Genomic DNA, 27,583 nt, shown 5'->3' with positions numbered 1-27,583 from the left:
AGGTTGTTAAACATTAGAATGGGCTTCCCTGGGAGGAGTCACCACCCCCTGGAGGTGTTACAAACAATTGGATGTGGCACTTGGTGCCATGGTCTAGTTGGCAAGGTAGTGTTTGGTCAAAGGCTGGACTTGATGATTTTAGAGGTTTATTCCAACCTCAAACGACTCTGTGATTCTGTGATCCTCTGGACACAGAGACCATGCAACTGCTTGGCATGGTTGTCTATGACAGCCAAAGACGCAGAAGGGGACACAGCAGCCCTCTGTTATTCTGAGCAGTTACTCACTGTCTGTTTTCTAGACCCTAAATATCATCCGCCACAGAAAACACAGACCTGTCTTACAATACCATGGCTGTTGTATTTCTACTTCTTGTTCCAAGCACAGAAACAGGAGAAGAAAGAAATGAGACAGAATTCATCTGGTTGGTGTCTTTCCTTTCCCTCTTCTCGACTCTTTTTATTACCTACAACTGTAATTCAGCCACTGCTCTGAGAAACTTGGAGCTTCTTTCCAGGAAGCTGCTGGTCATATTTTCTCAGCAGGTAGCAGTTTTCCTACAAAACCTGGCAGCTTTTAGGTGGTCTACAGAACACCTTACAGCTGCAGACAGACTTGTCTGGGAAGGTTGCAGTTTAATCCAGGAAGTCAGCAAGCTGGTTGGCTGTGTATGGACTTGAAGAGCATATGCATGGATAATGCACTATCCAGATGTTTCATAGATTTTATGCATATAGAACATAGACATATTTTATGCCACTCTATGAGTCAACTCCTACCTTAGTGTATAAGCATTGCTTTTAGTTTCCCTAACAGTGGGGAAAAAAAGAACAAATCTGTGAATAACTTCATGAACTGAGGCCCTGAGAAACCAAGTGGTTTGCACTGTTGTGGTACATCAAACCAGAGCAGAGGCCTGCCCCTGGCCTCCGTTCCACACTGCCTGTCGAGACTAGAAATGTTAACTTTCCGAGACCTCTTATCGAGTGCTCTTTTTTCCCTCCTTCTTATTTTCAAACTACTTCGGAAAACATATGTTTTTATATTTTTTTGAAGCCAACTGTGCCATTGGTGGCCATGATGACACCTTCATTGTGTCATTGCTGAAAGATGTTGGTTAGCCTGCTTTGGAAATGAGCTTTGATAATATGGACTCGTGCTTGAACATATGAGTGGTTTTGAGAGCAAGGACTCTGAGTCTAAAATTTCCATGAATGTTTTGAACAAAAGTCAGCTTTCTACTGAACAAAGAAAAAATGCCTGTAGTGTGGGTGCATTTGAGATCTCTGCAGAATGCCAAGACTATAATACCTGTAATTCAAGATCAAGATTGAAAGAGGCTGCTGTAATATCACAGTGAGAAATAACCAACCTTAGCACAAGAATGAGACTGGATACAAGCCAGCCAAAGGGCCACTAAAAAAACCCAGGGGTACTGTGAGACAGGGTCACACTTTCAACTTCTATTTGGTCATCTGTGTGTCTAAGACACATTACAAGAGACCCACCACCAAACACAAACGCTGAACAAAACCATGAAAGAAAATTTCCCACCTGCTCCCCCAAAGCAACGCTCCAGTTCCACCCAGTCCAGCTGGCCACTCGGGTCAGATCTGCTCAGAAGGGCAGGAGGGTTTCCTCCTCTCCTCACTGGAGAATGGCTCTATCTGTAACAGGGCTGCCTGGAACAGGTTCAGTTTCCCACTCTTTGTCCCTCCCCTGCTGCAGAAGTTTGCCAAGTGAAACAAAGACCACTGGCAGTGATCTGTGAGGGATGAAAATCCCATTTCTCCAAGGATGTTATTAACTTGGAGAAGCATTGGCCCCAAAAGGACTACCAGAAGAATATAAACTAAGAAAGTAGCTCCCAGGTGCATTAGATGCTACTTGAGACTCTTACACAAATTCAGTAGGTCATGTTACTCCATTTTTCAGCTTGGAAATGAAATCTGCTTCTATGGATAGTTTATAAATAATTGCCAGAACTTCCATTTTCTCTAAGAAATTAATCAAAATCAAAGCTTAATTTCACTCTGAGAAAATATAAGCAGTAATGAACAACACTCTACATATATTTAAACTTTTCCAAAAGTTTTCTTTTGTCTTCAGTGATGGAAATCATCCTTTCTCTGACTGGTTACACAGCACTGCAAAGCAAGATATTATATGAGGGGCATTTTTGCCCAGATTGCATTCAAGAGATTTGCAATCTGCTGGTTTAGCAGTGTGAAGCGATTTGCTCTTCTTTAAGTCACAACATCAGAGAGCCACTGTGCGAACAATAGAAGGCATAAACAACATTTATGGAGGCATTTTTACCACACTGATCTCCATGGTATTGGAGTGCCAGGAATGGATGGCAAAGCTGGAGAGAGTTAGGATGGCTGCCCATACATATGTTGGATGAAGAAATACCTTCAGCCCCTGTTGGCTCTGCTTCCAGATGAATGCCATCAACATACAAGCACTAGCTGCTCCAGCTGGTGTTTTCAACAGCCTCATCCAGAGCCTGGTCCAGCCCTTGCTGTAGTCAATGGCAAGACCCCTGCCAAGCTCACCAGGAGCTGGGCCTGGCCCTAAATCTCTGGTTGCAGCAACAGCACCATGAAATTGGTCATGCCTGTAGAGAAGTAATTCTACACAGAGACAATCAAATCACAAGAACATTTTAAATGCCAGAAACAAGTGGAGAAACAAGAAGGAGAGAGCGTTTTTTTGTGGAAAGCCATTTGCTTTGTTTGAATTATTTACATCTTTCTTTGATTTCCTTGTCTGGGATGGCCCAAGCTCTTGAGGTTCTACTCTGATGTCATTTTAGATGTTTATTCCCACCTATTTCTCAAACGATTCTGGGAAAACTAAAAAAACTCCTTCAGACAACCTCATCTTTGTGAAACCAGGAAGTCTATTCTAGCAGATGGGCTCTGTGTTTGCCTGTGTGCATGCATGTCTCTATGTGTATCTGAAAAGAAGAGGGGGAAAATAATATATCTTGACAATGGCCACAATAACTTCGTTTTTACTATGCTTGGTCTATATTTTCTATGTTTGTTATGAGGTAACAGAACTTCTCTTCATTGTGTCTTAAATAACTAAAACAAATTCATTTCCAAAATATACTTCTCAGACTAGTTATCTAGCTAAACAAGGAAAAGCAGTAAAGGATAGACTCCTGCAGCAACCTCTACCATCTCAGAGCCATGGTTTGCAGGAGAGCATTACCACAGGTACGTGCTTGAGAAAACTAAACCCAGATTGAACATCCCTTTAAAAAATCATAAAATTCTGTTGGCTTCAGTATCTGCATTGAAGATCAAATCTCTGGTAGGGGCAAGTGAAATAGTCCGCACAATTTGGGAGACAAACACTTAGAAAATATTGCCAAAGGTTCCTTCAATTACTCTTTCAGCAAAGAATAAGAAAAATATCAGCAGCTTAAACTACTCATTCTAAATATATAAAACTGATAGAGGAAGTAATGGATAAACCTGCTATACCTTGTAAAGGATAACATTTTCAGCCCAAATTAAAAGGAGAAACAAACCAATTGCCACTTGTTTTACATCACAAAAATGATGAACTTCTCCCTCTAGCAGCTGAAGACAAAAGAAGTAGCCACATAGTGACTATTTCTATGCATCAGACAGGCTCCAAGCTCATCCTGCAGAGCCTAACTCAAGCTGGAAATGTAGGAAAACTTCTCTCTAAATCTTTCCTTATTTTGATTAATTTGTCATGGACAATTCACAAGCAGAAATCTGACAGATGCTTGTTCCGCTGAAAATTAGTCACTTCACTCCTTTCCAATAAATCTTTACGTCCCACTCCTTTGACTTATTCAAAAGAACATATTGCCTTTCTTAAAACACAATACAGCCATTAGCAAATCATAGCTGTGCTGCCCCATCTCATTCTTCTCCATAGCATAAAGTGTCCCAAATGCTTGCTGCCTCCATTCTTTCCCATCCTCTCTCTCTTTTAAATATCTTTCATCACCAGATTGGCATTGGCAGCCAGCCAACCAGTCGGCACTTTAGCTAGACAAGTGCTATGCTGATATGCCTAGATCTTTGAAGTGTCACACAACAAGTCCAACAAGTTAGTTTTCTTCCTATTTTAATACTTTTTTGCAGAGGGCCCCAGCCACAAAATACATTTCCCATCAGGTTTGGTTTTTTTTCATAGCAGGTCCTTTCTGTGCAAACTTCTGCTGACGACTTTCTTTTTGAAATGCTTTGACCTCTACGGTATTTTTGAAAATACGGCTGAGAGATGCCTTTGTAAATGATATTACATTATACCTACATTAAGTCTACACCCCAGGAGCCCAGGTTCAGAAAGTCATGGTTGGATTGGCTAATACACTTTTTAATGAGCACTGATGTGACATGCTGCTTAGATCAAAGTGCAAAGAGCTGTTATTTGTCACTGCTTCCCATTACAGCACATTCTGAACAGGGGCACAGTAATGAAACAAGTAGGACTGGCTATATTTAAAAAAATATCATGCATCAGGCTGGAAAAACCCATATCCTCAAAATAACAAAAATAAGAAAACAGAATACAAGTAAAAGACAAAGTGTCATTTTTAGCAAGTTGTTTCATGTCTGAGTCCACTGGGTATTGATTTCATTTTATTTTATTACCACATCTGAAGCTGCACTGATAGTAAATCACAAGTGGAGCCTAATTTACCAAGTTGTCTAATGGAGAAGTCATTTTTGCCCTTTCCTCTTATGAAAAGCTGTTTGTGATGTTACCATAGGGGGCTGTCACTTCCCAGGGAAGAAACCACAAGAGACTGGGACAACTGACTCTTGGGATAAATGATTTTTCACAGGCAGTTCTCAGCCTCCTCTTTTTGCAGATAATTATATGGCTTGATCTGGGGATGGTAAAACAGAAAAAGCCTCTCCTTTCGGATGTTGCTGCTTTTACACAATTATACTTTTATACAATTATACTTCAAAACTACTAGCGCTTCATTGCTGCTCACAGTGACACTGGCCTACCTTTTATATTCAGGTAAACAGAAGGTGAGTTACATTAAGATACACACACATCATATTACCTGTATGCCTGCCAAACATGAGGCTCTTCAGGCTGACTTCTTCCACCAGGTAGGACCCCCTAGTAATAATCTGGTGCTCATGGCCAACGACAGGGCAATCTGCTTTCCCACACACGCTGCTTTTTCCTGCTCCTTATAATGCCCATTAACACACCCAAAACTATGTCACTGATAACCCTGACAGGAACTTCTCTTAGGAGAGGCAACTGGCACATGCAGATCTAAAGTACATCATGGGTCCTCACAATTCAGAAATATAGATGCTTGTACTGCATTTTGAGTGAACATTGTTGTTTTTCTTGTTCATTGCATCTGTTTCATTTACTGAACCTGCAGGTGAAGAAAAACTACTTGTATGTCTCTGCCACTGCAGGATTGTTACAAGTGGCAAAATCAGAATTTTGCCCTGGACTAATCCTGACAACAGACAAGTGTATACACAAAGCTTTTTTCCTAAAGCACTGCATCTATGGCATGAATCACCTCCCTCCACACACACACCTCACAAACACCTCTATGGCAACTACAGGAATGGGCTGACCATGAGCAACCAATGTGGGGTAAAGATATTTCTACAGTCATACCCAGTGTTAACTGATCATGTTCATAGACACCTGTTTCTTGAAGGATTTGCTTTTCTCTGTCCACCTTTATCCAGGTCACTGAGAGGATATCTGATCACTACAGGCTTGTACAGACCGCCACCAAGTGCTCTGGAAACCATCCTTTCGGGCTTGAAAGACATTTGTGTGAAGGTACAAGCATAACACTGAGAATCCAAGACACCGGAGTGCTCTGACTCATCACTTATATGTTTCTGTCTCAGTTTCCTCCCTATGTAAGTGAGGAAGATAAAGTTTATTCTTCCCTCTCAAGAGAGTTGGAAGGAATCAACACTGTTTGTATTTCTTTTTAAGCATACAGCGTGTAAACACTTTAGCTCAGTTAAGCTGTTCAAAACTCAGTTATGTTGATTTTCTCAAAATTTCCTCCAATTTGTTACACATTGCTTGCCATGAGGCCCTACAACTGAGCCCACGAGATCAAACATAAATTGGAAAACATGATGTCCCTGTCCAGAGGGCATCACAAATGAAAGCCCTATGCTTAAACTCAGGCACATGAGTCACACACATGTACAACATTAAGTACATGAGGGTTTGCATGACCAGGGCCTAAGACTAGACAAAAAAGCAAAACTAAACAACAGACATGGGGAAAAGCGTGCAGGAGAGTGCAGCACCAAACGCATCCTGGGCATCCGGTTTTAACTTTTAAAATGCCTGATTTGCGTGGAAAGCCGCAACCACACAAAGGTTTCCTTTCGAAAAGAGGAAGCACGCGAACTTTCTTTCTCTCTAGCTTACGGTCGCGGTGGCAAAGACTCGCTTCGTACGGCCAAGGAAGCGGGATTTTGGCCCCGGGAGCCGCAGCCCCGCCGGCACCGCGCAGCCCGCAGCCACGGGAGGACCGGACACCTCCGGCCCGCTCTCCCACGCGATCTCCAGCCCCCTGCGGACACACCCCACCCACCGCCCGGTCGCACAGCCCCCGGGATGCCCGGTGCCGGCTCTGTCCCGCTCCCTCCCGCAGATCCCGAGCGCTCCTTCCCCCGCGTGGGAGCGCGCCCCGGGGCGCCCGTCAGCCCAGCGGCGGGGCCGCCCCCGCCCCGCCCCGGGACGAGTCCCCACCTCCCGACCACTCCTCCTCCTGCTGCTGGAAGGGGAAATATGAAGCGGAGCCGTCGCTGCGCTCCGCGGAGTAGAGTGGGAACGCGGCGGCGGAGCAGCGGGCATCCCCGGGCACCGAGCGGCTGCCGAGCCGGAGCCCTGCCGGGTCGGCGGCGGCGGTGGCGGCGTGCGGGCCGGGAGCCCTGAGGAGGGGGAGAGGCGGCGGCGCCCGGCCGCGGAGGGTGCTCGGCGGCCCCCGGCCCCGCCAGCCGCCTGCCCCCCAGCGCCGGGCCGTGGGCTGCCCGCGGCGGCGCTGAGGCGCGGGCGGCGCGGCGGGAGGTGGCGGCGGCGGCGGCGGCCGGAGCGCGGCGAGGCGCGGAGATGTCCGCCCCGTACGGCAGCCTGATGCGGTACCTGTTCCCAGCCCTGCTGCTGCACGGTGAGTGCGGGGCGGCTGCCTGCGGGTCTCGACCCGTGGGGCGGCCCGAAAAGCCGGCTGGGTTGCGAGGTGGCCCCAAAAGCTCGCTGGTGGTGGGGGGCAGAGGGCGGCGTGGGGGCGCGCTTTCCCCTCGTGGCCGTGGGCACTGGGTCCCATCTGCTCGGCACGGGGAGCAGACAGGACCTGTCTCCTGGCAGAGGAGCGGTCCGTGTGGATGGCGGGGCGGGCAGAGACCCCGCTGGCTGTGCGGGCAGCCCTGTGCCGGCGGGACCCCCGCGCCGCGGAGCGGCGGCCGGCCGAGGTGGGTGAAGCCGCGCCTGAGGAGCCCCGCTCCGAAGTGAGTGTCGGCGGATTATGTTGCACGCCTGTGACTGCTTGGATGGAGCAGCTGGTCCGGGCGCCTCACACACAGTTTCTCTACTCACCTCCGGGCGAGGGCGGGCTCTGCCGAACTCCAGGGAGTTTCGCCGAGACGCCCTGCGGGGTCCGCGTTCCACCGCTTCTTCTTGGGAAGAGATCTTTTGCCATGGAGGTATTGTCTGGAAAGCCTCTGGCAGCAGAGTGTGCCAGCCACCGGGGCTTATTCCCAGCTAAAATTGTTTTGCTGCAGAGCACAGAGACTCCGGGTGATACTGCACACATTCCCGCTTTGACAGTCTCTCAGTTTAGCCCCGGACTGACATCTCTGAAACTGCACAGTAGGCAAAATTTTAGTAAGAAAAGTCAGCCTGTTTAAACTTAAAAGTTCAGATTGGAAATCCATTTTCACACACTTAAACAAATAACCCATCTTTCCAGAAACTCAGTGTGCTTCAAGAGAAACTTTTGAAAGGGAGGCTGTTTAATGAGCTGCTCAAGCATGTCTAACATTTGGCAGCCAGATTTGAAAAATCTGGATACGATATCTTTCTGAAAGTGTGACTCAAACTACTCAGTTACAGCATCGTTTTGAAGAGTTTCTGTAATTCTGAAGTCCTTTGTAGCATCCAGCCTTCTTCAGTTAAATTTCTTAGGACTCCAAGCTTACTCATAAAAACAGGATTTTTTTTTTTTTTAACTGTTACAATGCAAGTGACCTACATGGATTCAGTGGGATATCTGTGAGCTGGGGTAAGGATTTCAAAGCTATTCCTGGGGTTGATTTTGTGGGGCAGGGATTGTCTCTCTCTGTGTTTGTACAAGTGCTAAGCACACAGATGGTATTTAATAAATAATAAAGACCATGGGCTTCTGATGGTGTATTTTGTTTTGAGAAAGAAAGAGGAGGAGACCCCGTTCCCCAGGAGGGGGTTTTATACCCTTCTCACAGCTCAGCTATGAAATCTAGAGAGCGCAGAAACATGTTTAGCTGATCCAGACCTGACGGGATGCCAGAGGTGTTCTTTAAAACTCTGTGATCTGAGATGTAGAAGTTGAAATGGGAGGTTTGAAGTTAGAGGGTAAAGAGAGGAGGTGTAATTACAGGGTTGGACTCCCTGGCTCATCTGCTTGGAATTACAGAGCAGAGCTGAACCCTGGCTGGAGCAGGAAACAAATCAGGGCCAGTGATCAGATCAAAACAGCAGCTGCCAAAAGAGGATGAAGAAGGAAAATAGCCTATTTCTTCCATCTGCAGTTATATTTCACCAAAAAACATAAACCTGAGTTCTTGTAGAAATATATAACTCACCACCTTGTACATAAAGACAAACACCTTGTTAATGTAGCTGTGCACAGTTAGGATCAGAGTTTGCTAAGTGTTTGGAAACTACTGCCCTCCTACAAACTTGAAAAATATATCAGTGGCATATAACGCACTGAAATGTAGCATGTGTAAATGTATTTACCCTGTTAGCTTTAACTTGGTCTAGAGCTATTCCTTCCATACCATGGAGTCAAAAGAAGCATCTTTGGGTCAGCAGCTAGCCCAAATTGGTAATATGTAAGAATAACCAGCAATCCCAGGGAATTGCAGTGTTAAACCTCTTTACAGCATGTGATGTTTTCTTTTTGCATTTCTATTGCATGTGGCAATTAAAGGGTTAAAATCGATTGAGTGTGGGTGTGTGGTTAAGGATTTTTAGGGCTTAAGGCTTTGTAACGCAAGTTAAAATGTCCTGTAAGGCTAAAGCTCCTGCTTTCATTACGTTAAGAAATGCCTTCTTTAACATCACTGAATCAAAATTTGGAAAAACTTGTCCTCATTCATCAAAAACCTGTATGGTGTCATTAAAAAAAAAAAAAAAAAGTTTGCAGCTGGAAGTTGTCCATTATCACTGTTTTCTTTGCTTAGACAAAAAGCCACAGAAGTTTCAAATGTCAAAGACTAAGATCATTCAGCTCCAGAAAACCTGATTAATAAGAGCTACGTTCAAGTGAATTCAAAACTGTTTTGGCTAATTTCTTTTGTAAATGTAAACTTTTTTATTACAAATGCAGATACTAAAAAGAAACTTTAGTCTATTTCTGATTATGCTACTCTTAGAGTAATGAATTAGAAACTTTAAAACAATTAGGTGATAACATCATGGAAATGGTACTAATAAAGACGATGGAGACAGGACTGACAGGCTTTTCAGAGCAAAACTTTATGCTTTTAAAAGTTCTCTGGCAATATTGCTTAAGTTAGTTACAAAGAAGTGTTTTATTTCAAAACCTTTTCAGGAAAGTAATAAGAATACATCAGAATATATATACATATATATAAATAAAAATACATCAGAAGATATAAATACCCATAGCCATAAAATGAACATATACTGTGCTCTGTGCAAAAGGCATATGTGACCTGTTCCCTCAGTTAAACAACGCATTTCAAAATCTGGAAGACAATAAAGAGAAAAAGATGAGAGAGCACCCTGCTTAGTTGTAAGGCTTCTAGACTTTGCAGAGAGAGTTAGAAGATGGACTCAATTTTGTTCACAATTTTGTCAGTGTAAACTCTTTCACTCATCTTTGTCGCTTGACTGGGGGCTAACAGTGGCAAGATGCAGATGTCATCAACAGGGTAATTTTTTTCATGCTTTGTAGGGTGCCTGTGGGAAGTAGGCTGTCATGTGATGGGGCCCAAAACTAACCTCAACCACACTGAAGGCAAATACCTTGAGCTATTCAAATCAAGGGTAACATTTTATTATTGAGGTGATGCTTTAAGCAAGGCTGATAGAGAGTAGCATTATATGTAGTGAGGATTATTAGTGTTGTCTTTACTCAGGCACAAGTCCCATTGAAGTTAGGGGCAGTTCTGGAATAAATCCCAGTGCCAAGGTGTGGGTGGAGGACAGGGCATATGTCTCTGACAGATGCTTCTTTCAAAGAGGGCAAGACCAGACTACCATTGATATTGAAGTGCACTGGCATCCCAGCACTGCACCCACTCATGTTGGTGGCAGAGTTCCCACTGCCCTGAAGGGAGGTGAGCTTTAACCCTGCAGGGTTTCATAAACAAGCCCACACTCTAGGCAGTGCTGTTTCACCTTGCATGGGTAGCAGCAGTCATCCTAATTAAGACCTTCAACTAAGCAGAGGTTATGGGCTGTTTGCTTGGTTCTCTGACCTCTTCCAAGATGGGGCACTGAGTAAGGACTGAGCTGTAGGGTGACAGGGGACCTCTATGCTGGGCCTTTCAGCTTGGGGGGAGTTACCTTTTAGCTGTACCTTCTAAACATACTTTAGATCTCTCCTCAGGATCTTCCGTTCTCTGAAACATTCAGTTTGTGTCTCTTTGGAAGCTGTACGTGGAAACTCTGTATGCACAAGAGAGGCAACAGATACATGTGAAAGGAAGTCATTGTCCTGTCTGCTTCCATGGCCATAAAACCTGGCTTTCCTTTCCCAACCCTTTTGTTTGTAGTAGCTAATTTAGGTCCCAGTCCTTCGAGAACTCTTTGAAGTTTCAAGTGCAGGGAAAACACTGGTAAACACAGATCAGGGCTTGGTAACAGGACATTATATTCTCCATGGCAATTATGTAAGTTTGCTGTAGCTAAAGGCCTGTCATGGGCATTATCTAACACTACCCCACATCAAGAAAGAGAGTAATCCAAATGTCTGTTTATTTAATTGTGCAGGGCAACTGCCCAGATAAGGAGAGCTATAAAGTTAATCCAGCCAATTATTCTTTATCTGTTGTAAGGTTTTTCAAGTGTCAGGCAAGTTCTAACTTGAAAAGAGATTGCTACAGGAGTAAAGCATAAATATTAAAATGTTTTTATCAGAGATGAAGCCATCACATATTTTGAACTTGTGCTATCACTCAAGGTTGTTTTAATTCATAATAAAATTGTGCTTGTCTGTATTTGCCAGAAGTTTAAAAAAAAAAAAAAAGAAAGAAAGAAAGAAAGAAAGGTGAATGGTTCCTACAGAGCAGTCCCGGCCTAAATCCAGGTTTGAATCCTACTTTCAGGTAACATATATTCACCTATTTAGTGAAGAATGAACCTGCTGAACACCTGGTAGCTTTGAAACTGGTTTGAATCACTACACTTGGACATGTTTGAAGCCATGGCTTAGATTCTGGTAGAGGTGTTCATTAAACTGATAAAATCTAAACAGGTTAAGATTTGAGATTATTTGCCTTATACTTTAGCAGTCTGGCATAGCTGTGAACAGAATTTGGCCAGGGTGTTTAGGCACGAATTAAATTAAAACTATTTGTGTTGAAGCACAACTTGGCTTAACATTGTCTTTGTTGCAATTGTATTTGCATACTATGTTAAAGAAAACCAAAACATTTATTCTAGCAGCTTGCAGTTTTTTTGCATAAATGTTGGCGGAAAGTTTTGCCATAACCATTTTTGAAACACGTTTGGGTAACAGGCTGCCAACAGATTGCCCTTTTAAGATTTGTATTTTACTCGCAGCTACGTGCAGAAATCTTTGAAGAACTTGGAAGTAACCTATCTTCCCTTAACAATTATTTTTATCTTGAATGGTTGTTCCCACATCAGATAGAGGTTTGTAAGCGAACCTGAGAGCCTGAAGCCCTCTGTCTGCTGTGGTGCGTGCTCCTATCCATGTCTCACTGGAGTGGCAGCTGTACAGACCTCCACTCTCCCACTCAGATGGATGTTGCATTCTTCCCCTGTAAAGTGTGATCTGTGAGGGCCTGGGCAGGGATCCCCAGTGAGCTGTAGCACCTCTTATACTGTATTCAATTAGTTTGATGCTAAAGATGTGACCTACACTGCTAAAGCTTGATTTTGAAAGAGAAGCTGGGTATCAGCTCATCATAAAATGCTTTTATTTTGCTTTGTTTTTTCTAGCTGGCATTTCTGATGGATTCTGGAATTTTCCTTTTCCTTTTGGACTTGATCCTTTATGAAAACAGACACTATGGAGTGGGTGATACAATCGTATGATCTCTGGTTGTGGTCTAACTAAAATGAGAGCCAACCAGAGGCTTCACAAGATTACTGCTGTTGGTCTCATTTTTTGTTTGTTTGAAGTCTGTCACACTTTTGAGTAATAACATGGTGGGTGGATTTTGTTTTTATTTTTTTTAACAAGTGGGTAAGATTTCTTCATAACACACAAAAATTTAAACAGTAAGTCAGAGTCTGAGATATTCTCAGTTGAGTCTGAGATGCTCAGTCATGGAGATACTGAAAGCTACCATCTGTCAGTGCTGTAGGGAATAGCGGACTTGGATCTCCTTGAATGAAAGTAATGGCTCCAACTATGTTGCAACTGCATCTATGCTCCTAAGTGGGCTTCTAAAGACTCATTAAATCCTTTTCCCAGTTTCGTGAATGCCTGTTTTAACCCTGAGCCTTCCTGCAATGTCGTGTGTAACATGGCCAAATGGATCTTTTAAAATTAGTGACGTCATCCCTGCAGGACCTAATTTTTACAGAACAAAACCTCGTGCGCACTGCCAAGGATGGAGCAGGGGGACACTGCACTGCTTCTGAGCACCTGCTGTGAGGAGAAACACAGGAAGATGATGTTTGGTTTACTGCTCTGTGTGGGAAGCATATCGCCGGTCTTGTGTTTGATCTGCAGATGGCACAAGGGGAAGTTGCATCTCCTTCGTATGGTAGTTATATCTACAGGCATATGTCAGTAATTACATAAGTGTTGAAATGATTACTTTGTAAGGAAGAAGTTTGTGCTAAATTAAGTATTTCCGTGCCCCAGCAAGGCAAACGTAGGTAAAGGTCCCATTGCTGTCAAGACTGTATTTCATATTCTGATATTCGGGTCCTATTGATGTGATGTTGCTTAGCATTATTGAGAGCAGCCCAGAGGAGAAAGACTTGAGGGTCTTGCTTGGTGAGAAGCTCAATATTTCTTGGGAATGCATGCTTGCAGCCCAGAATACCAAATGTATCCTGGGCTGCATCAAAAGCAGCATGGCCAGAAGGTTGAAGAGGGTGATTCTGCCCTTCTACTCTGCTCTGGTGAGACCCCACACCTCAAGTACTGTGTCCATATCTGGGTTTCCCAACAGAAGAAGGATATGGACTTGTTGGAACAAGTCCAGAAGAGAGACAAGAAGATAATCAGAGGGTTGGAGCACCTCTCCTGTGAACACAGGAGAGAGCTGGGATTGTTCAGCCTGGAGAAGAGAAGGCCCTGCTCTAGTAGCATGTGTCCCTGCCCATGGTCGGGGAGTGTGGAACTCAATAAACTTTGTCTCTTCCAACTCAAACCATTCTATGATTCTCTGTGTATGTTTTCTACATCTGTCCCTCTGTCTCTGCAGCCTTCATTATGTTCTCATGCCGCTCTTGATTACCTAAACTTGTTCTTGCCTTCATTTGTCACAGTTGAATGGACAGAGTGCCAAACAAATACCCTCTTTTCAGGTATAGGTCTCTAAGGCTATTGATGCAAATCTCCCTTCCGTTCACTGGTTGCAATTTATCATTTGCAAGTTGCAGACAGGACTATGTACATGTAACATGGAGAGCTGGGACACAACTGCTGTTTGAGCTTTATCAAGGAGAAGACACTGTATAATACCACATAAAGTTTGACTCCTTTTCAAAAACTCATTCTTTTCATTATTTCCTTCAGGGAACAATTGAGAATGTCTAATGTGGTTACTGTGTTTTCTTCTTTGATATATGCACATATAAGATAGTATCCTCCCACAGAAGGATTTTTGCTTGAAGAAATTAAATGCCCAAGTATGCTTACATGAATAAATCATTTCTAAGTGCATCTGTATTCATGAATCATATGACATGAGCTAGGCAAAATACAGCTGCTTAAAAGCAAGTAGTATAATAAATATGCCTTGGAAATAGTCACTTGGCCAATTTCAAAACCTCCTCTTGGTGGCAGATTTCAAATACTTAACAACTTCAAGAGGAAATGTAAATTTTCAGTCTTTTCCAGTATGAGATAATGTGCCTGCAGGAGACATCCTGTTGAAAGTTAGCACTTGGTGGCTGCAACCTCTATCAGGTACCTTGCAGGCAGTGTCAGATGCCCTGAGCCTGTGTAGTCAGCTCAAGCAGATCATCACCCTGCCTTGGCAGTGCCAATTTCTGGTCTTGGTTTACCATTTCTGGCTGCAGAATGGGAGTTGTTTGGTGCCAACACGAGTGGCTCTGCTCAGCAATATGGAAATACCTCAGAAGCCTTGACTTCCAGAAAGGGAGAAATACTGACCCCCTGAAAATCAAGCTTTTTGGAAGGGTATCTCAGGTGGCATGCTCAAATATCAAAGCATCCCTAGTATTTATTACCCTTTAGAAAGCAAGACCATAAATTCCCATTTACATTGAAGAATTGTTTGTAACCTGCAACAAAGCTACCAGATTTTCCAGTAGACTTTGCGAGGTTGTATTCATCAATCTCATTAAATCTTGGAATAATTTGGAGGTGAGCACTGTTTAGATTCAGGTATTTATTGTATTCTTTCTCATTGTTCTTTACTCTGTCTACTGGATAAGTCCTTGCCTTTGTTTAGCTTAGGAATTGCCATTTTTAAATGGTTGATATGTGTTTATATTTTTAACAATGCCATTTTCCCAGGTGTTACCCAAGTTTCTTCCAGAAGTACTAAGACCTAGCCAACATAATGAATCACTGACACTTGTTTGTTTGTTTGTTTTGGAATAGGAAATGGCAAAGGTTTAAGACAGTGCCTTTTTAATATCAAATAATACTGATTTTGTTTGTTTCTTTGTTTGTAATTTCTCTAGCAATGCTGCACACTGCCCAAGCATGTGCCCAAGTGTTATATGGGGTCTGGAACATAAAGTGTAGGATCCTGTCTTAGGTGACTCAGCATAGTGTAGGGTTGCACCACACACTGGTGATCCCCAACAGTGCAGTTTCTGAGCCTGGTCATCCAAGAAGGCACCAGAAAAGATAGGGATCAATCCCAGGCTCTGCCCCGGGAGCATGTTTCCACAAGACATCCCTTTCCTGAGATGGATGCCCCAATTTTCCAGGCACTCAACCAACTACTCCATCCACCCCATATCCATTTTCTAGCCCTCTGGTACTCAAATTCCTTCTGGCACTGTTTTCAACACTTTATGTAAGGTTCATGTTTGTCACCTTTTAACCCCTAGATGTGTGTTTTTCTTTTGATCCATGTTTTCAAACATATCTAAGAGAAGGCTGTGCCTAAAAAAGTAAAGACACATTGCTTTTGAAGCTGTGTATTCATTTTGTTCAGTTAATACTGTGTAGAGAGCGTGCTGGTGGATTTTGCATGTATACATTACTAGAAACCAAAATTACTGTGTGCTGGAGATAAAGTTAGCTTTTGAAATTCTTTTTCCCCTTTAAAATAAAAATAGCAGAATCTGCCTTTAACTGACCACCTCAGACATCACAGAGGCTTCCTGTGTGCAGAGGCTTTGCTTTTAATATCTGTTTTCCCTTGACTTTAAAGAGTAGTCTTTATTTGCAAGTTTATTATAGAAGCATTCAAATGAGAGGTGAGCTGAAACCACAAAGTCTATGTCCAGACCTGGATAGAACTTTCTAAGAGTTTGAAGGTCTAGATTTTTGATTGTCCTGACCAGAGATTACAGAGGTGTCTATAAAATTCATTTTCAGAGCCTCATCTCCTGGGTGTGGAAACATAACACTTTGGTTCAAGTGTGTTTGGTCCCCAAGGTGTTTTGTAAAGTATAATTTATGTAGTGGAATATTAGTGGTCTGACAGAAAGGGAGAGCTTCCTGTGGTTTGTTTTTTTTCAGATGAGAAAATAAATGTAAACAGTATTTGTCCAGAAACTTAACATTGCGAACAAATGTTATGCAACTCAAGATGTTCACAATCTCCTTTATCATGTTGAAGCCCTTCTCAGGAGGGTCTAATGATATAATTTACGCTTTCTATCACAGGGCTGGGAGAAGGTTCTGCTCTTCTTCACCCAGACAGCAGGTCCCACCCTCGGTCCTTGGAGAAGAGTGCATGGAGGGCTTTCAAGGAGTCACAGTGTCATCATATGCTGAAACACCTTCACAATGGAGCTCGGATCACTGTGCAGATGCCTCCCAATATTGAGGGCCACTGGGTCTCTACTGGGTAAGGAGAGATAAAGCAAGATGTTGGAGATGGGGAAGAGAAGAGGGTGAAGGAGCAGAAAGGGAAGGGTGAATATTCCCACTTTAAGCAGCATTCCCATTTTAATTCTTTGATATAGTGATGCTCTAAATTCCAGATGCTCTCTATATGCTTATGCATAAAAGGAGAAGGAGTAGCATTATGTACATTAGAATAGCATGCTATAAAGCTGTCTTGATTAATCAATTTATAGTCTGGATTTTAAACAGCATGCTGTGAAATTTCTTTAAATCTCTCTTTGAATAGGAAGGAGCCTACCAACTTGTCAAAGTGGATGCTTATTCAAGCATAACATTGTACTATATTTGTCTACATGCATTAGATCCATTGAACGAGTACTTGTTTTCAGAGTATGTGTCTAGTACAGGTTTTATTAGCAAAAGAAAATTAAGAAGCTGTATTTCACTAGTTCTGTAACTCTTTGTACTTGATGACTTGTAACTGAGAGAGCCTTTTTGCTTCCTGTGTCTCAGCAGACGGTATTCACATGCTCATTTGAAGTGACTCTCAGTAGGAAAGACTGGGAGAGGAATAGATGCTTTAAAAGGCTGCTACTTTTTTCAGTGAAGAATTGAGTCACATGGTAGTCCTAAACAAAAAGAAAAAGCAAAGCATGATTCAAAAGTATTCAAACCTAGAAGACAAAGCCTTTAGATATGATCACATGAAGCAGTGCATTAACAACAGGAGAGGGAATTGTTGATTAATTGTCAGGCCACAGATGACTAGTTCTGTTTACTCCCACTCATGCCAGGGGGGGCATTAGCACCCAGGTGTCTCTGGGTGCGGGTCTTGTTGCCTGTAGTGTACATGATGTGCCACCTCACCAAAATTTTCTTTCCACACTTCCTTCCTTCCCACAGCTGCGAAGTTAGAGCAGGCCCAGAGTTCATCACAAGATCTTACAGGTTCTACCACAACAATACTTTCAAGGCCTACCAGTTCTATTACGGTGGCAATCGCTGCACAAACCCCATCTACACATTAGTTATACGTGGCAAAATACGCCTCCGACAGGCGTCCTGGATCATCCGAGGGGGCACGGAAGCTGACTATCAGCTACGCAACGTACAGATCATATGCCACAACGAGGCAGTAGCCAAAAGATTAAGTGAGTTGGTGAACCACACGTGTCCTGGATTTATCCCAGAAGACAGTCCCTGGGAGCAGGATGTGAGCTACGATTTGCTGAGAGAAGAGAATGGCTGTGAATGCACCAAAGCTCTGAATTTTGCCATGCACGAACTCCAGCTGATCCGTGTGGAGAAGCAGTACCTGCACCACAATTTAGACCACCTTGTGGAGGAGCTATTCCTCGGAGACATTCACACTGATGCTGCTCAGAGGAGGTACTATCGGCCCTCTAGTTATCAACCTCCCCTTCAAAATGCTAAGGTAAGTGTGTGTGTGCGTATATATATGCCCTCTTTTTGAGATACTGGTGGCAAAGCCCAAATTACTCCATTCTTCTGAGTATTGTAACCTAAAAAGTAGACATGCTTCTAACATAAGTGGTCCGTTGCAGCCCTACAGATGATGTAGCCAGTTAACAAAAGATCACAGAACTTATTTTGTGAGAATAGTAACTTTACTGTGGCTTATGTGACTGCATCAAATATGCAAAAAAATTAGCTGGTGAACTGAGGCCAATAAAGTCCACTCTGAAGATGGAATCAAAAACTTGTAGGCGGAGATGGGAGTGGATGGCAGGACCATGGCTGTAGGCTAGAAGCTGAGAACAAGGTTTCATATAAAACTGAGAAAGAAGAAGAGGAACAGGCATCAGTGGATGCTTGTATAGCTGTGGGAGTGCCAGGGAGAGAGGAAATTGAATTCCATCAGCAAATGAAGGTTGGGCAATCCATAACCTGAAGAGGAGAAGAGGAAATTGGAAGGGGCAGCATGAAGGGTAAAAAACTGATGGGCTGTGCAGGTCGTGGATCCAGATGCAGGCATACACATTAATGAAATGAAAAACAGGTGAATTTTGAATGGGGCTCTAATTCCATTTGATAATTCAGTTTTCAAAGGGGCCTCAAAGTGCCCTCCTCTTCACTGGGAAGTGATCAACCCATAGTAAGCTAAATAAAACTCAAACAGGACGAATAAACACTGATGGCCTGTAGCAGGAAGGCTGTCTACAGATCTTTCCTGGTGACATTTCAAAGGCAGGCAGCAATTGGAACCACACTGCCAGGTGCTGCTGCCGCTGTTGGTGTGCTCCAGCTGGGTGCTGCCACAGCATCACTTCCAGCTAATGGGTTACCACCATTTTTAATCACCTACTCACAAACAGTTCAAAAATCAGCTCCATCTTATCAGCAATAGCAGGAAACACAAAAGGGGAAGGGAGAGTTTTGATGAAAAAGCCTTGGCTTTCCTTTCCATTCAAAACCGTGTGTTGTGTCTGCCTCCTGTGAAGATTAAATTTCAATAGTTCAGGACCTTATGTGATCTGCCTTTATTAATTGTTTTATAGCCTGGCCTAGGGATCATATTAATCCACAGTCAACTGTGTTTCTGTATCAAAACTGTTGCCATTTCTGTCATCCTTATGCTCTCTTCAAGTGACCATGGTCAAATTTGAATTTTCTTTTTAAACCTATTTATCTTCCCAAAATAGAGATTTCAGCAGGAGCAGGTGAACCACAGCACAATCCTCATCAAAATTTTGATTTTCTTTAATTAATTAAATAATCATGTCAACTTTCACTTTACTTATTTGGGAGTGAGGGTTCTTTGCTAAATCTCTTCCTTGAAGGTATCTGCTGATAGAAATTATCAGACACCAGCTATACTGTATCTGTTATAGAAAATATTGTGCATCTTTTTCTGACCACATGAAGAGAGACAAAATCTTGATTTAATTCACTGTAGCTGAGTATCTTTTCTGGTCTAATCTACTTGTCTTATTATGGGCTGATAGATAACGTAGTAAATGTCTACACTTCTACCTTGTAGTAATTTCATTACAGTCAGAACAGTCCAATATACACTCAGCCAGCTTTATGAAATTAAGCTTGTCATCCAGGTCTGCTGTAATTTTAGGGCAAACTGGTAGGGATTCTCCTGCCTGTCTGTTCTGCTACTGTAGCATCTCTTTTCCCCTCTAAAATATAGTGCCTTTAAAATACAATTCTCAAATTTAAGGGATCAAATCTTGCATAAAAGGCCTGTTTCTTTAGACAGGTTAGCTAAATAAACAGTGAAAGCACTGATACTCTCATTTATGTTCACAAAGCCCAATATTTCAGGCATGATCCAATCCATTCTGACATGAGTGGGTGACACCTCTATGTGGAAGAAAAGAGCAGGCTCTTTTCTTCCTGTCTGAGTCACCCTGCACACTGTTATCCTGCAGCCCCAAATGTCCAGATGGTCCTGAGCACTCCAGTCATGAGAGCCTGCAGTGTGGATTGCAGGGGAGGCTTCCATGTCATATATTTACAAGAACTGGGGGAAAGGAGAAGTGATTTTTGGCAACCAGCTCTTGTCAAGGCTGAACCATTGAGGCTGAATTTATGACACTGAAAGCCCATTCGTAACAGTACTAATGCTGACAGAAAGTGCCAATACTGTACAAAGCACAGCTTAACTCAGAGTACACCAAAATACGTACAGATTCCAGCTCTCCATGATGAAACTGAGTAGTTTAATAAATGGGGCCCCCAGGCTGTGACTTGCAGGCTACTGCTCAACTCCCGGGTTTAGCCAATTATGACTTCTGACAAGTTAGATTTCTTCTTTTTCTTCTGCAGACATTGTCTGTTTGGTTCCCACAATGTATGTATTGCACACACACACACATATATATATATTTATATATACAGCATCCGGATTGCTGGAATACCAGTCTCAGCTGGAGCCTTCAATGGCAAAAGACGTGTAGGTTTAACACAAGTTTTGAGTGTACAACAAGGCAGCTTCTCTTTATGTTTTCTATTAGGTCCCTCGTGCTCAGATTTTACACGAGATTTCTCTCAAGAGGATCTGGGCCTGCTTGTACTAGGCTTTCATACCCCTAAAAAATGAACCTTTGCCTTAGCTGCCATGAAAGATCCCGGGGTGTTGATTTGTACCTAACCGTGAAGTTCTTTATACCAGCAGGTTCTCAACTCGGCTGTCTGACCCAGTGTTTGCCAAGTGTAGGAAGAATAGTAACAGAAGTGCTTTTTTTTTTTTAAAAAAAAAGAGTCCAGGCAAACATACCGTTGAAAGGTTATAACCCTTCTTTTCTGAACTCTTTTCCTTTTCTAATTGTTGCTCCACTGGGACTCAGCTGAAAATGAGTTTAAATGCTAAATTGAGTTTAAAACTACAAGTCACAGACTCCTCTGGAAACTGGACACCATGAATAAATAGAAACGTTAAATCAACTTGTTTTTTTAAGGTTTCCACAGTCATACCAAGAGGCTGGGGAGGCCAGGAAATTGCCTCTGAAGTGAATCAGGTGTATTGTGTGGAATCTTTCATTTAAGGCTTTTTTCATTTCCTTTTTATTTATTTATATTTTAGATTTATAAAGGCCTGCCTAAAATAAGTTAAGAGGATTCACATTTTGAGTTAAATTTATAGTTAAGCCTCTATATAGAAGAAAGTTCCACCCAACTCAGGAGTTTACACAGCCTGTAAATTGGATGTGGTAGCCACATTCATTACTTGTGTGGTTGAAATGAACGGTAATTAAAAGCAAATGATTGCTGGATATGTTAGGAATGCCAAAGCCACATGATCAGGACTTTAAACAAATACAGTTGGACCTTATCCAAATTCCTGCAGTGATTTCACCACAGGATGGTAAATCAAAAGGGCTGTCCAAAAACCAGACAGCTTTATGCTGAGCTACAAATCTGAATAAATTCAGAGATTACAGTATCTCAAGTGTTCATATAAAATCAGGGAGCTTTTAAAAACATATAATATGTCATTTCTTAAGGCTTTACAAATTCTCTTAGATAAGAGCATACCTTTAACAAATTCCTCCCGTAAAATACATGGAAGTTCCTGAGTGCAGATGATGAACAGATCACTATATAGATTTATCTTAGCTGCTTCCTAACCTGGCTCAAGATATCAGTTAGGACTGGCTGATGAATGGAGATAAACATCTTTGATGTCTCTTGGCATTGCAAGTGTATCAAGTGATTCAAACTATTGCCCATGAAGCTTCTTCAACCAGCATGAGAGAGCACATGGGTGGAAAGGACAGGCTGGGGAAACTGCTTGGCCATCATTATGCATACTACAAAAAAACGTTCCCGATTAGGATGACACCAAGGAGGCTGCACGATTAGTTGTAAAATCACAAATGTATACGGGGACTTGTAGCGTGAAGGAAGGCTTGAACGCAGTATTTGTTCACTGTGCAGCACAGAAGATGTTTTCAGAGATGTCTGCTCCAAACTACAGAAGATGTGTACCAGAGCAGGTCTGGGAGACTTATTTCACATGTAATTGCCTCAGTAATATTGCTTTGCAAACAAAGAACTCCTTGTGCTATTTTATCATCTGGCAGAGTAACGGGAAAGATCAGGGCAGGACTATGATGACCGGTCATTCTAGTTAGATCATTATTTGGGAATAAGGCCGGAATGGTCTGGAACATCACAAGAAGCCTAGAAAGTGCTAGGATAACCTTCACTCTTTGTCATGCTCAAACATTTGCTGGTCACGATCTTTCAGTAAGACATTTTCCCTTGAAAATGTGATTCTGGTGGATTAGTTGCCTATTGCAAGTTTATTCACCTCTGGGAGATGCCATCCAGCAGCACCTGGCGTTTGTAGCTAATACAGATTCAATGTATGGAGACTGGTGTTTGGGCTGTCCTTTAGCCAGGTGGTGAAAGAACAAAGTGTGCAAAGTTTTCTGTGCTTTTCAGAATGTGAGTCTTCATCTCTTTGAAACGCAGTGACTTCATCTATAGGGGAATGTTATGTACTTGAGGAGCTCACAGGGACATGCAATCACAAGTTAATAAATAGGTGTTCAACATGTGTAGCACCTCAGAGAAATATGCAAAACATTATCTCAACCAAAAAGTAAAATTTTGGCAGACAAAACTCCTTTGTTTGCCTGAGTAGTGCCACTAGACTTTTTAGATTAAGCCAAGACTTGAAGGGTTCCTTTTGTTCATTATTACTTGAAAAAGGCTCTTGGTTGGGGAAATTTTGAGGGGGAGCAAAGAAAGAATATTCAGAAGAATGCTGAAATTGGTTAATTCCAGGTTTATGAACAGTGATAGTGTGTGTTGTGCCCTGCAGAGATGAGAGAAGCAAACAGCTTCTAGCTGAGGTTGGTCCTTGCCGTGCTTGGCAGCACTGTCGTCCAAGTGCTCCTTTGAAGCTGCCACATCTGCACTTACCACTCACTGTCTGTTCTGCAACTCCAGTAAAAGCCTGCCCTGACACAAATGCAGTAACACACATCAAAATTAACTATTTAGCGTATCTAATGACACCTTCTTTATGGTTGGCATCTAAGCACAGTTGCTTTATCTTTTTGTAAGAGGGAGGGAGGACTCACTGGTAATATTGCTTCACGGTTCAGAGGGCTATATAAGTTGCTTTTTAAAGGCATAAAAATGCATAAGGCAGTTTTATTTGGGAATACTTTGTTCTTGAAGATGGACATTTAAGCTTTCCCTTCGGGTTTTCCAGGAAATATTTTTTGTTAATACTTCATAAAACATTCATGTCACCATAATTTAGTATCATTTAAATGGGGTAGATGACATGCAAGCACATCCGTCTGAGAAGTCTGGTTTTCTCTTTGTTCTTGTCTTTTTTTCCAGGCTAAAGTAGTTTACACCAGAAAAAAAAACAGACGACTTTTGCATTTCATGTTGATCGTGTTTATTTCAGTTTTATTCAGGGTTGTGCAACAGAATCAAATCATAGATCAGACAGTTGTGTAATGGTAGTGCCTTCAGATTCTTTCACTATCTTTCCCTTCATAAGAGCAGTTAATAAAAACCATTCCTCAATATCTTAGAATATATGGTACACATTTGCAGATAAATCTCAGCATATCTCCACCCTCCTTCCTGCTTGCAGCACCTCTGCTCCCCACCAAAAGAAATCCCCATCTGACAACCCTGAAAAGGAGTTACCACTCTCTCTGGCATTTTACTTGCTTCAGGATTTTTAATTAAAGTTTTAAATCTTTGTTATTCTTCATTCCGTTTGGCAGGCTGAATTATAACTGTGTCAGCCGTGCTTCTCAACTCCCCAGAGCCAGCCTAATGCACATTAGTCAACTCAGCTTCATATGAGGTCATGGAATGCCTGCAGATTATCACTTTTGCAGTGGAGAGAGTTTGTGGCCTTTTGTTAAAGCGTTGTCTTGGTCTGCAGTTATCTGGAGTGGTGGAGGAGCGAGCTTGATATTATACTGAGCGATTCATAAAGGTCTCCTTCCTGTGGACTTGGCTCCTTGGCACTGTGAAGCAAAGCCATCCAACATTTTTGTTGAGCCGGAAGCATTTCCTTGAACTGATGTTCTCTCAAGAGAACATTTCTGTTTATACTCTTCCTGGGACCATTCACTGACTGACTCTAAAACCTGGTGCCCGGTTTTCTTGGATGGTGAGGTTTAAAGCTTCCTGACCAGGCATGCCTCATTCCTGTCCCATCTAGCCCTGTCCCTGACACATGATATCCGGGTGGGTCTGCGAGATGGTTGCTAAGCGCGGCTTTTCTTTCCCCTCTTCTTCAGTACTTCCCCTCACAGTAATACGTGCATTCACGTGGCAGGGGTTTCCTACCTCAGCTTTTGTGACTGTTGGATCCTACAAAATCCCAGGCCACCAGTTATATCTGTGCTGCACACACCGTTCAAGCCTGAGCGCATGCTTGAGGAAACCCAGTGCCTGCTCCCTCACCTCACGTCGCCCTGCAGCGAGGGTGTGCTGGGTGCAACGTGCCAGACCCGGCCATGTGCTGTGTGGCATAGCCAATGCCAGATGGCCACAGAATCCAGCCTAAAAGGGAAGCCCCCGATGCAAGAGCAACCTGCCCCTGTGAATAACCAGAGCCTGGGCTTCCTCATGTGTGCTCCACAGCTTGGTCAGGACCACCTTCCTCAGTGATGGGAGGGTGCAGAAGGGAGCTGGGATGAGTGCTGGGGATTTTGCTATCCCTTGCTTCTCACCCTACTGTACAGGTGCAACCTGTCCACCTTTTCCAACCATGAGTGAGACGTGCTTCTGGGTTTTGGCTTGACACTGCCATTGCTGGGGGAGAGAGGTGAGTGAGGAGTCCAATGTTGGCCCAGACGATTGCAAAGAACATGCGCTTTCCATCTTTCTGAGAAAGAGCTGATACCTGAATCTCTTATCCTGATTATGGAATGGGAAGGATGTGTCCACTGTGCAGCAGCTCAAGATAAAAGAGGAGAGACAATTTCTCAAATTACTTTGGGAATCTGCTGTGCAATTTCATTCAGGTTTAAAGACTTCGCAGGTTTAAAACAAACCGCTACTGAGAAAAGGAACTGGGATCACCACTTCACGGAATTATCCTTTGCTTTTTTTAGCCCTGGTCAGCTCTGAGGAGCAGTAGTCCTACATCTGCCCCAACATCAGGCCTCCTATAACAGCAGCTACCATATTTTTAGATGATTTAGGACCTTACGATACATTGCCACTTTCTATTATTTTTGTCTTCTTACTGTGTCTGATCTGGTAAAATACCAACAATTTTCAACTAGAAAAGACAACAGAGAAAGCCTGACAGAAAATGATCCAAATTCTCCATAATATGGAGAATAAATACCAAAAAAATCCCTAAAAATAATTTTCTCATTTTTTTGAAGAGAAACGTTTGATTCACAGAGAAAAATTGAATACCAGAAAACAAAATTTTGCTTCATGTCTCTTTTCCTCCAGACTGTGTATACTTAATCAGATATTTAGCCATGTCCTTTTAAAAATAAGAATCTAATTTAAAATATCACATTAATTTTTCAGTCTGTTCTGCTAAGAATGTACTGCATCTCTCAAACTCCAAGTAGTCTGAGCAATGAATCTTCCCTTAAAAAACAGTAAGTTATAGTTGAGATAATGTTAGTTTTTCAGTATGTAAATGGGCAAACATCAGAATCGTTATCTATTGTAATTCTACTGGAGAAAGGTTGAGTTGCAATTGGAGCTGTTTCAGACAAATACTATTTACAGACACATTTTCAAGATATAAAGGGTAACTAGACATACAGGGAAGAGAGCAAATAAGTTTGAACAAGGCATGCAGTTGAAAAATAACGAGTTTTTCATCCTCCCCTTTACTATTAGTGCTTGTTTGCTTTGTCCCTAAGTACAACTTGCAGTACATCCTGCAGGTCCTTGCCTCCAAATTAAGCATTGATTTCAGTTTCTGATTGAACCCTAAGGAAAGGGCACATTTTTTGTATGTTTGGAAAATAATTTGGTCCATAGATGTCTTATTCTCTTTAACAACAGCATTGAAGTACAAAGGCATTCAGAGAAAAGTAGAACACCTTCCAAAAAGATCTTTCTAGGTGTTATTCAAAGCTCATTTCACCATTGCTCTGAGAGCATCCCAGTTGTATGATAGTTTTTTTGCCTTGGCTATAAAAAGCACCATGAATTTATTAGAGGCAAATTAATCCTAGGCAGCCACAGAAATCTATAGAACTTAAGAGAAAATTAAACTATGCTGGGAGGGTTTATGTTTCTGAGTATCCACAGCAATTGGGAAAAAGATCAAGGGAACCTCATCCTTGTTTGCTTTTTTTCATTAGAAACCTCCCTGCTTGGCTTCCAGAGCTCTCTGGCCCTGTTACCATTTCAGCTGAGACAGCAGGAGGGAGGGATAAGGAAAAATGTTGGTGGAAATCTTCAGATCACAAGCTATTTTCTCCCCAACTACAAGAGCTGAGTTTCCAGCTGGAGATTCAGGCTTGTTTCAGCACACATGGCTTAATTCAGAAATTGGCTTTAAAGAAACACCCAGGAGGGTGAGGAATTGGGGCACTGTGGGTTTGGCACTGCAGAGCTGCAAGGAGGCACCCGTCATGGGAAGGGATCTTCCAGCCATTTCAGGGGCCAGTCCTTCAAGCAAGACACCACTATTAAAAATATTGCATTGTACACCTAAGATAATCAAAACATAGAACAGATGTTCATCCTGTCCACTGCTCATTTTATTGCTTTTTAGTTTATGTCATGCCCAAATGAGTTTTTTATTAGAGAGTACTTAATCGTGTTTGGACTCGAATCTCCTCTGTCTCTGTTCCCTGTTTTCTTTGAACGTCTGTTTTTAGAAAATAATCTTTCCCTGAAACACATGGAAAGGGAGTGATTTGCAAAGCCACAGCTAGTGTAATTAAGATCCAAGAGCAGCTGACCTAAAAAAAGCAAGAGGGAAATATAAAGTCAATTGTTAAACATAAATTACTCCAAAATTAAGTCAAATTGCCTCATAACAAAACTAGATCTTTCCCTTGTCCATTACTCAGGCAAAAATCACGCCAACAGAGTTTGCAGGTGGTATATTCTTCTCCTAAGAAGTTTACAACTTTGTGAAAGATAGTATCCTTCTCAGAGTTTGCCAAAGGAGCCACCTCTGCTCACAGTGTAATGCCAGCCAGGGTAGTTTTATGTTTTGGGAAGTAGCTCCTTCTTATGCTCTAAGACATAAACCCACCCCTGATAAGGAGAAAGGGGCTTCTTGTGGTTGTGAATTGGTTTCCACTGTGGAGCTCAGTGGACCTTCTTCTGCCCACTCTGGCACTGGCCACAGCCAAGGGACCGAGCAGCTTCAGGTGTTACCAGTCAGCATCTTCCACACTCCCAGTATGATGGAGAAGACATCAAACTATGAGAATACTCCTGCCCAGCATCAGAGCCTTGACTCATTATACCCGTGGG

At 42.6% G+C, this 27,583-nt stretch overlaps 1 protein-coding gene across 1 annotated transcript in view; it reads left to right on the top strand.

Annotated features, from left to right (window-relative positions):
* The first annotated feature begins 7,071 nt into the window (after window positions 1-7,071).
* The window catches only part of APCDD1 (APC down-regulated 1), a 30,086-nt gene continuing 9,574 nt past the window's right edge, over window positions 7,072-27,583 (top strand). The window contains exons 1-3 of the mRNA XM_050319592.1: window positions 7,072-7,180; window positions 16,475-16,658; window positions 17,561-18,092. Of these exons, the coding sequence (XP_050175549.1) occupies window positions 7,123-7,180; window positions 16,475-16,658; window positions 17,561-18,092 (774 nt within the window). The 5' untranslated portion in view covers window positions 7,072-7,122. The remainder of the gene's footprint in view (window positions 7,181-16,474; window positions 16,659-17,560; window positions 18,093-27,583) is intronic.

Source organism: Myiozetetes cayanensis, unplaced genomic scaffold (genome assembly GCF_022539395.1).
Source record: "Myiozetetes cayanensis isolate MyiCay16 unplaced genomic scaffold, myiCay2020 scf1, whole genome shotgun sequence".
Taxonomy (NCBI): Eukaryota; Metazoa; Chordata; class Aves; order Passeriformes; family Tyrannidae; genus Myiozetetes; species Myiozetetes cayanensis.
This window is presented reverse-complemented; position numbering and strand designations above follow the sequence as displayed.